At 35.0% G+C, this 14,192-nt stretch overlaps 2 protein-coding genes across 2 annotated transcripts; one reads left to right on the top strand and one right to left on the bottom strand.

Annotated features, from left to right (window-relative positions):
* The first annotated feature begins 1,128 nt into the window (after positions 1 to 1,128).
* On the top strand, positions 1,129 to 3,262 carry LOC125223910 (U-box domain-containing protein 13). Its single transcript, XM_048127216.1, has one exon. The coding sequence runs from the start codon at positions 1,660 to 1,662 to the stop codon at positions 3,052 to 3,054; it is 1,395 nt and encodes a 464-aa protein (XP_047983173.1). The 5' UTR covers positions 1,129 to 1,659; the 3' UTR covers positions 3,055 to 3,262.
* An 8,855-nt stretch (positions 3,263 to 12,117) lies between these two features.
* Positions 12,118 to 12,755, bottom strand: LOC125223127 (heavy metal-associated isoprenylated plant protein 47). Its single transcript, XM_048126118.1, has 3 exons — positions 12,639 to 12,755; positions 12,465 to 12,543; positions 12,118 to 12,376 (listed from the first exon to the last, which is right to left on the bottom strand). The coding sequence occupies exons 1-3, from the start codon at positions 12,642 to 12,644 to the stop codon at positions 12,231 to 12,233; spliced, it is 231 nt and encodes a 76-aa protein (XP_047982075.1). The 5' UTR covers positions 12,645 to 12,755; the 3' UTR covers positions 12,118 to 12,230.
* Between the last annotated feature and the right edge of the window lie 1,437 nt (positions 12,756 to 14,192).

Below are 14,192 nucleotides of genomic sequence, written 5' to 3'. Positions count from 1 at the left end.
CATAGCTATAACTCTCTATGACTAAAATAATATTATAATTCAATCCTAGATTATATCTTGGTACTATTTAATCTAGAAACCGAACACCATCTAAATGAAGAAAGTGATGAAAAATATGGCAAAACTATTTATTATAAGAGCATCCACAGTTGGGCGGATGATAGTCTGCCCGGTGCATTGTAGCCATGCGGACGATGGCACATCCATCGTCTGCGGTATCGTCCGCCCCACTGCGGGCGACGTGGACGGTAGTACGCGTATTACTTTTTTTTTTAATTCTTCAAAATCTATATATATACACCATTTTATACTTCCATTCACTCTATTGTATCTCATTCTCTATTCTCTATCTCACTCTTCCATACACCACAATGAATCCCGGTGATTACCCAAGTCTGAATAGTCCGATGTTCGGTGGTGGTGCACAGTGGCCGGGTACAGACCTTGATAAAAACCGACCCCGACTTCGGCTGCGGGACATGCCTACGCAGAGTTGGTGGCGGTCGGCAACCGGAGGATGTTGTTGGACACGCACAACGCCCTCAGGCAGACGGATAACCCGGCTGAAGCCGAATACCTCAAGGAGATGATCGAGCATCTCCGTCACCAGTTGAGAATGCTTTAGACTAGCCTCTTTATCTGTAGTGCACTTGTTTTTTTATTTCCACTTTGTAACTTTTTTTTAATTTAGTAAGTGTAGGATTTGCTTTAATTGTGGTGTTTTTTTATCTACTTTGCTTGATATATTTGCAAACATAAAGTAAATACAAAATAGAAGTATAAAAATTAGGACAAACTTTAGAGCGTCCCACTACAGATAGAAAGATATGAAGATAAAATGCTGATGTGATGGAGCATAAAGCACCCAATAGGGCGGACCTTAGAACGCTCCACTGCCCTAAAGTAGTAGTACTATGTTGTAAGGTGTAGTAGTATAGTAGTAGTAGTAGTAGAAATTAAATTCGTGAATACACCCAAATTGCCAAAAAGAATATGAGAAGTACAGGGCCCAATATATAATAAATAGACAAAAAGAATATGAGAAGTATAGGGCCCAATATATAATATATAGATGGGCTTAAAACGGCCCATCTGTAATGCCTCAAAAACCATTGAACCTAGATTCTATGGAATTGAAAGCAGTCTTCTCCATTTCTACTCTTCTTACATCTCCCCATTTCTAGATTCTATGCTCCGATGGAGAAGCAAGGACGCTGCTTAAGACGATTAATCTTCGGCTGTTGTGAATCGAGCTAAGTATTTTCGTTTTCCTTTTCCATCTCAATCACAATCTACCCTTGCCTTTATCAGAATCCCGGTTGTTTTTGTCTTGATGAAGGTGATTAGAGATTAGGGTTTGGGGATGTTATTCGATTATTGCCCAATCTCATTTCTTATGAATGCAATTCTAGACCTTTCTTTCGTGATGTCCTCTTTATCGGCTTATGATTTGATTACTCAAGATTTTCTTCGTTTCAATGCATATATGTAAATGTTGAGAGGTTTAGTAACTGAGCTACCGATCGCATTAATCATAGGGGAGAGAGTTTTGGTGGTTCCTTAATAGGAATTCCCCTTTTGCTTGATTGTTTCTCCCAAAGCAGACCTTTTTGCTTCTGAAACTGTGTTGTTTGGTGAAAATTCTGGCAATACTCATAGATGGAGAAGTCAGAGAGTTCCAACAGCAGAAACTGGGGCGTATTGTTCCGTCTCTTTGCTAAAGCGATTGCGGATGAGGATGACTGTCGTAAAATTGAAGCTTTGAGCAAGCTTGCAACAATGTCGGAACACGCACCTGAAAGTATATTGGTACGTACTGTGCCGATGTTATTAGAGCTTCTCGGAAGCCCTTACAGTAACTCAAATGCAAATGTTCAAGAAGCATCAGCTTGCTGCTTGGCATATATTTCTTCTCAAGGTGATATGGCACATCTTATAGGTCATTCAGATGCCATCCCTAGACTAGTGAGACTGTTGCCAAATTCTGATGGGAGTTTCCAGATGGCTTTGTTGAAGTGCCTCCGAAGAGTTATAACATATTGGATCCCAAATCGCGTGAGCTTGGCTAGCCATGGTGGATTGGAAACCGTTCTTGCTATGCTTGAAACAAGCTCGGGCGAGTTTAAGGAGATTCTGTTGGAAATCTTGAGTTCATTGGCTCTTGTAAGAGAGGTTAGGAAGTTTCTTTGGAATTTAAGGAGAGTCGATCTTCTTGTCGAAGCTGCTAGTCATGGCTGCATGAGTTCTAGAACTAGGGCTGCTCAGGCAATTGGCTTACTCGGATTGATTAAAAGAGCATGTCGTGCACTTGTGGATGTGGGCGCTGTACCAGTGCTCATGCATTTACTCACAGAGGGAACTGCCACAGCGCAAGTGGTGGCTGGTAATTCACTTGGTGTAATCTCTTCTCATGTCGATTTCATCAGACCTATTGCTCAAGCAGGAGCTATTCCTTTGTACGTTGAGCTTCTTTGCGGCTCTAATCTTGCTGGCAAGGAAGTTGCAGAGGATGTATTATGTGTATTAGCTGTTAATGAAGAGAATGCAGTGGAAATTGTTGAAAACTTGGTCAGGAGTCTTAGAGGAGGCGATGCCAGAGCTAAAGCTGCAGCTATTGGTGTTATATGGGATTTGTCGAGTTACAAGTACTCATCTCCTGCAGTACGGAACAACTCTTGTGTCATCCCAATCTTAGTTGAGCTTTTGGGGGATGAGAACTTTGATGTTAGAGAGAAAGCTGCTGGAGCTGTTGCTCAGATGAGCCAAAACAAGGCTGATCGTGCAGTTCTCGCTAATTCTGGAGCTATACAACGGCTCATCAGTATGCTAGAAGCCGAGGATGATGTGCTGAGAGACGATGCTGCAGAAGCACTTGTAAATTTCTCTTTGGACCCATCACTTGGGGAGCAGATCTCCTGTATACTGGAGAATCCTCTATTCCAGAATATGCAGCTTAGAGTGATGCAGATGCGCGACGCTGATCGACATATGGAGCCGTCTTTACAAGACCCACTCACCTTGAATCCTGCTGCCCTCTCTGGAATTTTTCATTAATTTATCAGTAGCATTACAGATAAAAACATGCATCTGTGAAGTTTACATTCAGTTCAGATCTTTTTACAGCATCCTAAATAATTGTACTATTTCTTTTTGTTGGAATCTATATCTATACTGTAAAATGGCAGTTGTGGGTGTTAGAGTTTTGGATTGTTGTAAAAACTCTTATTTTATTTTTCAATAAATGAAACTGATTATTTTTTCATAATGATGTTATGTTTTTATATTTAATGGTTTTTTTTGTATGTTTAAATGTAGAGAATTGTTTTGCTGGGCGACTCAGAATGAGTGCCCAATGAGCGACATCTTTTTTTTCTCCAAATTTTATTCTGTATCAACATCATTCATAATCCAATCTTTCCTTCTCCTTTATTTTTTCTTCAAATTGAAATTTCTAAACACATCTTGCATTTCAACTTCGAATTTCTTGCTTACCCGGCTAGTGATTCTCTCCAGTCTCCATGATGTTTTTCTCCAAATTAAAATTTCACAACACAATCAATTTTTGATCAATCAAGGCAATTTGATGCAAAAGAGAGAAAATCTGCAAGGATGAAAATTGGGGAGAAGTTTTTTGGAGTCCTTGGTGAAGAATCAAGAACGATACATGGAGAATTCCTCAAGAAAGTGTTCAAAAGAAGTTTCATTCTACTGCTTTGTATTCTCCCAATTTGACGGAAAATAAAGACTCAAAAGAAGTTAGGGAAGAGAAGAATTCTCAATTAAAGCATAGTGGAGATTTGAATTGGAAATAAGAATTGCAGACTGAAAATTAGAAAGAAAAAGCAAGAAAGGGAAGAGTCACTCATCGGGCGCTCATCCTGAGTTGCCCACCAAAACAATTCTCTTTAAGGGCTCGTTCGGTGATGACTAATTGGCCAGAATTGGGGTCAAATCAGCTCATTAATGATGGTTTGGTATTCAATAACTGAACAATCATGGCCCTCGAAAAATCCCCCGGCCCGCACTGTGCGTTTTGTCTTTTGTCTGAAATAATTCACGCTTCCAGATATTGGAAATCTCGACCGCTATAGTGATGAAGAAATGGTGGCGAGTTTACCAAAGTGACCTTGACTTTTTTGGTTTCCCCCAAGTCTGCCTTCCGTGGTCATTTGGAGTTGTGCATTTTCTAAATACTTTCTCTCTCTAGGTCTGCACTCCTCCTCGAATCCATCTGGTAAAACTTTCGCAATGCACTCGAGCAACCCAGATAAAGTTGACCTCACTGATACGAAGACCGTGAGCTATCTCTCTGATCACTTTATTGCTAGTACGAACCACGCTCCCGAATGACACGTATAAAAGTGAACCGGCTGGCTTGGAACCGAGCCACTTGGTTATGTCTACCTCGGCGTGAAGGCTTCTGTCGACGGCAACGACATATATGACGATGAAGAAAGACAAACGTGAAAAAGGAGGAGTGAGGCACACCCAATTCTTCGTGATCGCCTTCATCTGCAGCTTCGCTTACTACATACTCACAGACTACCTCTTCCAAATGCTGACCTCCATCTCCTAGATTTGTTGGCTCTTCCTCCAAAATGTCCTCGCCCAGCAGCTTGGCTCTGGCCTCCACGGCCTCGGCATCGCCGCCTTCGACCTCGACTAGTCCAACATCTCCTCTTACCTCACCACCCTCTGGTTTGCCACCGCCAATGTCGTCGTCGGCTTCTTCATCGTCATGTACGTCGTTACCCCCATCAGCTACTAGTGCAGGGGGTAGAGGGGTAGTTGGAGGAAATTTGGAAGATTGCTGAGGACATTATCGTCTGACCACACGCATACTGCCATTTCGTCTCTTCGAAATATGAAACACCAAACATACAACAATGATGGAGGGGTGTGTGGACCACCCATATTTATTTAAGTCAAGAGATGAATCTTGCATTTCCATTAACCATCACTGAACAAGCCCTAAATATATAAGAAACAAAACATGTCGAAGTCTTTGTTTAGTAGACTGGTTGTGGGTGTCATTCACTTTAAATTAACATGGCCAGTTCTAAATAAAGGAAAATAATATCCCTTTCGTCTCACAAAAATATGCACTTTCCAATTTTAAAAACTATTTTCTCTGTAATGCGGTGAGACTTATTCTCCACTAACAATACTTTAAATACTTTTTCTTTCTACCTCTCTCTTACGTTACTAATTTTGCATTAAAACCCGTGCCGAACCCAAAGTACATATTCTTAGGAACGGAGGGAGTATTTCACAACATAGATAGACCTTGACTACTTATTGTGAAAGGTTGTCATGTCAATCCGTATATTTCTAACCTTAACGAAATAAGATGATATTGGTGTGGTATAGCACTGAAAGGATCTAACAGCGAGTCAAGCCTTTTTGCTATTTACTGAAAGACGAGGTCTCGATAAATTTAATATTTCTTAATCAATATATTTAGCTTTGAGCATACGTTATTGATTATGCATTGCTTTGATTTATCACATGGTGCAAGGTTTTTTAACCCAAGAATCTTGGTATTTTGAGTAATGGTAATTAATATCTAGCGGTGCTAGGATTGCTATTATATTGCATCGCGCCCAGTGAGTCTGGTTTGATAATGTCCTCAAGAGGAGGCTTGTAATAAAGTTTTATTATTCGGAACTAGGCCTGCAAATTTAGTCCGCGGGTTTCAGGTATACCCGCTCCCGACCCAATACCCGACGGGTTTTGGGTACCTGAAATCGAAATTATGGGTTCAGATACGGGTTTGGTTAGTTAATGTCAGGATTTTTTGGGTTAAGGGTACCTGAAACCCGTATTAGGGTACCCGACTAATACTCGGTTAAACCCGATTAATTATGTATTTGTGATAAATATTTTTATTTAGTATAGGGCCTATGGCCCGCAGGGTAAATTTATTTAATCACGTGTAGATTTATGCCAAAATTCTTTATTTTAAAATTAAGTAGTGTCTATTTGTCTAATGTATAATATAGTCATAGAATCATAATCTAGAGAAAGCTAAAGCATTAGAATTGAAGTTTAGACTTCTAATAATAGTCAATAAATAATATTATTGTGTTATTTTTAATAACTTCTATTCTCATCACAATATAGTTTATATAAAAGAATAAATTTGAAATATACTAATTTCGGGTTTATGGGTACCTGATTAGTAAGGTTCGGATACCCGCACTTGGTATTAGGGTACCCGAATTCACGTACGGGTCGGGTATTGGGCATGATATTTTTGACATTTTGGGTTCGGGTACCCGAATTTACAGGTCTGTTCAGAACCTAGTTAGTTGGAATTTTATTCCATGAATATAAAATAAACTTTTTTTGCTAAGTCCACTCTTGGAGTAAATAAGATACTCCCTCCGTCCCAAGATATGAAACGCCTTTCTTTTGGGCATAGGAATTTAGGAGATACTCCCTCCGTCCCGCTTTAGCAGTCCCATTGACTTTTCTGCCTTCTTTTTGTAAAAATGATAAAAAATAGTTAAAGAGGTGAAATAGTAAATTAAGAGAGAGAATAATATAGAGAAGAGTCTTATCTACATTATTGTGTCTCTTATTTTACCATTTCTCCACTTTAACTATTTTTTATTATTTTTACAAAAAGATGGCAGAAAAGTCAATGGGATTACTAAAGCGGGACGGAGGGAGTAGTTGTTTAGTGGTGTAAGTGGAGTTGGTAGTAGAGTAAATTTTTACAATAAATAGAAATGATTCAAGTGTATTGGGACACCCTAAAGTAGAACAAAGGTCTAATATCTTGGGACGGAGGGAGTATTACTTTCTTCGTCCCACAATAAGAGTCACATTTGGTGTGAGCATGAGTTTGAAGAAATGAAAAGAATGGTGGATTGCATAAGTTAGTGAAATATGATGTCCACTTTTTTATATTGGTTTTATAATAGAATGCTAGTGAAGTGAGTTAGCGGAATGTGAGACCTGCTTACCATTTATGGTAAAAGTGAAAAGTGAATCTTATTGTGAATCGGACCGAAATGGCAAAACGCGACTCTTATTATGGGACGGAGGGTAGTAATCAATTAAGTTAATAGCAGACATTAATTAATTAATAAACATTTACTCCCTCTGTCCGCGAATAAAAGTCCCGTTTTTTCATTTTAGTCCGTCCGCGAATAGGAGTATCGGTTCACTTTTACCATAAATGGTAATAAGGTCCCATCTTCCACTAACTCATTCCACTCACATTTCATTTAAAACTAATATATACAAGTGGACCTCTATTTCACTAACTTTTTTCTACCCATTTTTCTTAACATTTCTTAAAACCCGTGCCGTCCATGAATGTGACTCCTAATGACGAACGGAGGGAGTATATCTTAAACGCGAGAAATAATTAATTAAAAGACAATTTACCTCTTTTCAAGACAATTTGTCCCCAAAAATAAAATGCATTGCTATTTAGAATTATAGTATTAAAAACCTTGATACATAAAGTTTAATCATAATATATTTCACATACCAATTACATAAAAGAGAATAATGAAATCAAACATTCCTGACTAAACAAGGTGTGTTATTTTAGTAATATCCCGTTTAAAACAAATAATATCTCAAGGAATTGATTATGGAATTAGTACATGTACACTAACCAGATCAGAAACCAAAGAGTACTAGAATTGAAATCAAATATTACTGAGTTTAAAAATAGTCTGACTCCACTTAGAATATTCAATATCCAATGTACATGAATTCCATTACCCTAATTAATGATTTTTTCTTTTAGTTTCATGTATCCATTTATTATTCTGTTAATTGTAAAACAATAATATTTGAAAACTGGAATGAGTGTGTGATTTAGGTCTGTGCAGTTACTGGAAACAAGAATTCTTCCATCTTTCCAAAGCTGCTATATTTTAGTTTTCTCCTTGTTATTTCCTTAAAATATAAGAATCAACTTTTGTTTAGTGAAATTATTCTTTGAACTTTGATACATAAATTTGAATATTAATACGTTCAAACCTAGTTACATGCTGGAAGACCTTCGGTTTTAATCCGTAAACCCAGACTACCAGAATTAGTGGGATTCCATCAAAAGTGGATTTGTTATACATGCGGTCAAACAAAAAAATTATATACAATAAAAACATGTAATATTGATTGTAAAATGTATCGAGTAACTCACATCATTAATACCTTATTTTGTAAAATTTTGAATTGATGGGATGGCGGTGGAAGCACAAATAATTCAGAGAATTAGATCTATTTAGCAAATTATTTAGACAAATTCTATTCGCGCAATTATCACATGTATCATGCTCGTAACTTGAATTAAAACATGCTTTTGATTAATTGAAACCTAAAACATGTTTTTCAATGGAGCAGAATAATACCTTTTTGATTCTCCAAAGAATCGAAGATGGCTTGCTACTTCTCCACGTGATGATCTTCAATAATAGACCATGGATCTTCTAATTGGTTCCCAACTGTATTCCGAAGTCAGTGTAGGCTAATCTTATTAGAACAATAGGACTTAAATAAAGAAGACAAAAGTTCCTCACGGAGTTAAAAAAGATAAAAATTTCGTCCCCTTCAGTTGAGAGAAGGGACGGAAATTTCAGCAAATAATAATTGTGTTTCTGTCCCACCTTAATTCTCCTATTTATATTAAGTTACATATTGGACTCAGGGATCCAAAGAGATTTGGATGTTGCCTCCCCAATTAGCTCTTCTAATTAAATTGAACCCACAATTTAAGTACAAGCTTATATTGGAATATCATTATCAACCACTACATAATAATATTGCACTGTCCATCCAAATTCGAAATTACAAGTAATCCGGGTTTTCATTTTGTTTAAATGTTTATTTCCCGCACTTAAGATAGAATGTCCATAAATTAATTATTGTCTGCTATAGACGTAATTAATTAACAACTTATTAATTCCAAGAGTGGACTTAGCAAGAAACACTTATTCATTATTCATAGAATAATTAAATTCGAACTAGCTAGGTTCTGAATAAGAAAACCTTGTTTCGAGCTCTTCTTGAGGACATTATCAAACGAGATTCACCACTCCCGCGTTCCAACAGAATAGCAATCCTAGCACCGCTAGATATTAATCACCACTACCCAAGATATCATGATTATTGGGTTGTGAAAGACCTGGACCATTTGATAAGTCAAAGTAGTGCATAATCAATACCGTATGCTCAATGCTAACATACGTTGATTAAGAAATAATTATTTTTCAAGTCCTCGTCTTTCAGTAGATAGCATAAAGACATCTCTTGCTCTTAGGTAGTCAGAGCCTATCTAGGTTGTGAAATTCTGCTTTTTCTTTGTTCAGAACTAACCGTGTTATCTTAAAGTAGACGTCGCCCACAACCGGTATACTAAAACAAAGACTTTGATTTGTTACGTTTCTTATAACATTTAAATATCTAAAAATATTAAATGTAAAACATAATATCATTATAACAAAAATAATCTGTTTTATTCCTTAAAAAATAAAATAAAAGTTATAACGATATTCAATTACTTTAATGGTGATTTCTTGTATACAAACTCTAACATGAATTTGAATATGTAATTCTTAATCTGGAACTGGTATATATTTTTGTAATATTTCTACACATCATGATGATTGAATTGGTAATCGAAAAGTAATCTTAATAGTAGCCTCATGATGTGAAGTAATTGTACTTTAACAAACATGTAAAGAATTTTGTATTATTAGGATGGGATGTAATTTACCTTAGATAAGATTAGTAAGATTAAATGCAATCTAATTATTTTTGTTACCTTTTGTTTGTTCTTCTGTCTTCCTTGTAGCAAAAAGGTGATGAGGTCACCTTGGTCGCCCCCACACCCCGGCCCGATAGTTTGTGAGGGGGTTCAATCAGGGTACACATCGGCCCGTTAGAGAGGAGGCCTTCAATCCACTGTCCTGACAGGAGCCCATCTCCCAAGGCCTCACACTTGTGCCTGAGAGATGGAAGCTCCCACACGCCAGTAGTGGGATTCGAACCCAACTCCTTGTAGCAATATCTGCTCCCCCGAAACCAACTGCGCTAAGCCCCTGCGGGCTGTTCTTCTGTCTTCCTACCATTTTCTTCAGGTTGTATTGTAGAGCTTCTCACGCGTGCATCAACTATGTGCGCCCTTCTGTAATGATTGTTCTAACACTTTCTCTTTCCTTTTCGTTCAATGAGAGAGGCGGCTGGTCTCTTATTAGGGTTTCCTGTTCTTCCTTTCGATATTCCCGTGAGAGATAGTTCGTTTTAATAGGAGAAAGTCCAATAATAACTTATTAATTGGGCAAGTCAGAGGGCCCATTAATAGGCCTTTTATTTCTTTTTTTACAATTGTATTTTATTTCCATTTAGGTTTCTTATTTATTTGTTTTATAATATACTCCCGCATCCCATAATACAGGTTTTGCCATTTCAATCCGTCCCACAACAAGAGTCATATTTCACTTTTACCATAAATGGTAAGTATGCTCCACATTCCACCAACTTATTCCACTCACATTATATAAAACTAATATATATAAGTAAGATCCATATTCCACTAACTTATTCGTCCCACTTTTCTTTACATTTCTTAAAACTCGTGCCATAACTAAATAAGACTCCTGTTTCAGGACGGAGGGAGTAGATTCTATGCATTATATATAGTAGTATTTATTTAAAGTCCAATAATAGTGACTTACTGTTTTTTTAATGTTGTATTTTATTTTCATTCAAGTTTCTTACTTTTAGTTTTATTATATTATACTATATAATATTAATTATCTTTCATCTTGTTTTTAGTTTTATTCAGATTTAAATTAAATTTATAATCTGATATATCTAATGGAGTATTTGTAGCTTATTCCCTACATAGATATTTAGAGCTTATCCCCTCTAATATTTTTTTTCTTCTGATTCACATGTTTTTTCCCTGTATTTTACATTCTCTATTTAAGTCTTCATTTATCCTATTTTAAGACAACAGTGCATTTAAGTAGATTTGTTATTCATTTATCTTCTGTTTATTTCTGTCCATCATATTAATTAGGCATTTAATATGAAATTGTTAATTTTAATAGATAGCAGTTTTATGAAAGGAAGTATGAGTTCACTTGTGTAAGATGTGCATCCATTCTTTTGCTGTCAGTTATGACATTTGATTGTCCATTTGTTTCATTGTTAAGTTTCCTTCTTTGGAAGCTTAAAACTTGCAAAACAACAAAGTATGAAATTAATTTCACATACTTTGTGGTTACCATAGTAACAATAATTATATGCAAGAATTTTTGGAAGAGAACCACATATTACCTAACCCTCCACCTTGAGGGTGTTTAAAAACAAACAAAAAAAAAAACCACATATTACCTTTTCATTTAACTGTAAGCGGTCTTCTTCACTACCACAAGACAACTTTTGAAGAAATGACTCCTTTTGTTACTTTGATAAACCATCTTCATAAGGCAATTACTAACTCCATGATCAAAGCCCATTATTGATATTTTCTAACAATTCAGATCATAGTTTGAAATTTGTACAATATGTTAAAAAATGTCAACACATCATCAACCGTTGATGATGTGCAGACATTTTTTGTTGTTGTTATTTTGTCATCCGTTGATATTTTATAACAGTCCAGATCATAGTTTAGAGTTCGTACAATATTTAGAGTTTGCATTTGATTACATCCTTATTTATATATAAAAAGGTTTTATTGTATATTTCCTCTTTAATTCTTAGTCACACATTTTCCTTTATTTGTATATCTTATTCTAATTAGCACATTTCTTAAAAATAAGCATCATTATCATTAATTCCTTTATTTATATTTTATTTTACTCCACTCATATCAGAATTTAAAACTGTTTAAATTTGCTTGTCGAATGTGAAATGCTTCATTTAGAGTGGGATGAAAGAAATGCATTTGTTTTTTTTGTTACTCCTATTTGGTTTAATGTTTTGTATTGTTTACAATGTTATGAATACTTATAACATTTATTCTTAATTATAAACATCATTATACAATCTTTTTTTCTTTATTTTTCATTTTAATCCATTTATTTTAGAGTTATTTGAAAATCTTATGACCTATACGTGTAGAAAGGGTGGTAACACTAGTTGTACTAAAAATGCACCTTTTTGTTAATGAAGTACAGTAAATATACATTTATACAAGTAAATGCTGTTTTATTTTCTTGTAATCAAAAGTATAACTCGGTTTCAATTTCAAATATCTAATCGTTGCATTGAGCAACAAGTTCCAGGGTTGCATGTCCAACTTTCTTCCTCAGCAAGAGTATCATTCCGACTGCATTGACTCCCTCTCCGATCACCACCACCCGATCTTTCTCGTCCCCTTCGAGTTTCACCGAGCACACACCTTTACATATATAAATAAAATCAGTTAGGAATGAAAGAATTTAGAATACATCAAATAATCAATAAATAGTGCCATTAATTACTACCACCTGATGTCATGGCAGCAATAGTCATGGCCTTGGATCTGCATTTTTTGCATTTGAACTTTATCTTTATAACTATCTTTTGCTGCAACATGAAAACAAGGATCACATAATTAGATCCTAGTAACATATAAATTTATTATTAAAGTAGATAGTGTATATATATGGACATATGTATACCTGCATGATTTGAACAATGGAGATTATAACAAATTATAGGTGGAAGATGATATTAAATTGATGTGTGTGTGTGTGTGTGTGTAACAATGGAGATAACAAATTAAGTATAGGTGGAAGATGAAACTGAATTGATGTGTGTGTGTGTGTAACAATGTGTATATATATAATCATAGATATATGTATGTATGAGTTGTATGTAGTAATTGAATGTAAGAAGGTAAAAAGGAGGATGAAACGCGGCAACGACCCTAAAATTTAGCGTCAAGAAATAAGGTTTTGTTTTGTAAGTGAAGTACCTGTTAATCACATGACTGCATATCTTTTTTAAGGGGGTTCCTACGTGTTAATTCGAAATTACTCATTTGACTTTTTCTTATTTCTGAATATAACATTATTTAATTTACTAAATTTATCATTTTTTTAATGATTCTGACAATGCATTACAAGGAGTCATTATTATAAATTTTGCAATCCTCCTCTTTATAATTAAATGATTACGATTATTTCTCAAAATATATAAAATGAGTTCAAACGATATAAATTTATCCTCGTTTTGTATGCAATATTCTCTTTCGTTTCAAATAAACAGATTTATGGCATTCAGAGAGGAAATTTATAACGTTGATGTTCTTAAACTCACAATCAATTTTGCCACAAAATTCACAAATCGAAATAGGTTGATCGTGAATCTCGGCTAAAAACATATAATAACTTGGCTAATGCTAAATTACTTACAAGAGCATTTGAAGTTATGTATTATAGCTTAAAAAATACTAGTAGTAAATCAATACTAATTAATAATATTGAAGTTAAAAATGAAGTTAAATTTACAATGGAGAGTATTATAATTGTGACTTATAGCTACAAGTCAGTGTTAGAAAATTGATTTTTTTTCGAGAAAGGAATCTGAATAGTGGAGACACGGAATAGATATTGAATTTTTATGACACATAGTATGAATAGATATTAAAATAGAGAACCAAAATTAAGCAAATGATAGTTAAAGAGATGCTCAACCATTGAACCAACATTATTTTTGAGCTGGAACCATGTTCGCAATTTTGTTTCATAATAAACAAATAGTGTAGTGTCTAGAAGAATGAATGTGAGATTTTGTATAATTAATATACTATGTAACGTCATATGATAGGTGAAGTATGACGCAAGAGAATCCAATGATAGAGGGATTCCATATGTAGATTGTAGGTTTAACACTTAAATTAATTTTTTTTTCATTTTACGGGACTATATATTTATATTTCTGCATACTAGGAATATTGAAAATGAAATAAAATAAATGCTAGTATGACTCAAATTATGTTCATTTTATGAACATTTGCAGTAGTGATAATGATATGATAACAATAATTATAAATTATACTCCCTACGTCCACGAATAAGAGTCCCGTTCACTTTTTTGCACTTGTTTTATGGAAATGATTATAACTAATTAAAGTGGAGAAATGATAAAGTAAGATAGAGAATAATATAAATAAGAGTCTTGTCTACATTATTCTGTATCTTACTTTATCATTTCTCCACTTTAACTATTTA

This window comes from Salvia hispanica, chromosome 4, assembly GCF_023119035.1.
Source record: "Salvia hispanica cultivar TCC Black 2014 chromosome 4, UniMelb_Shisp_WGS_1.0, whole genome shotgun sequence".
NCBI classification, from domain to species: domain Eukaryota; kingdom Viridiplantae; phylum Streptophyta; class Magnoliopsida; order Lamiales; family Lamiaceae; genus Salvia; species Salvia hispanica.
Note: the sequence above shows the minus strand (reverse complement) of the source record. Positions and strands in the feature narration are given on the sequence as shown.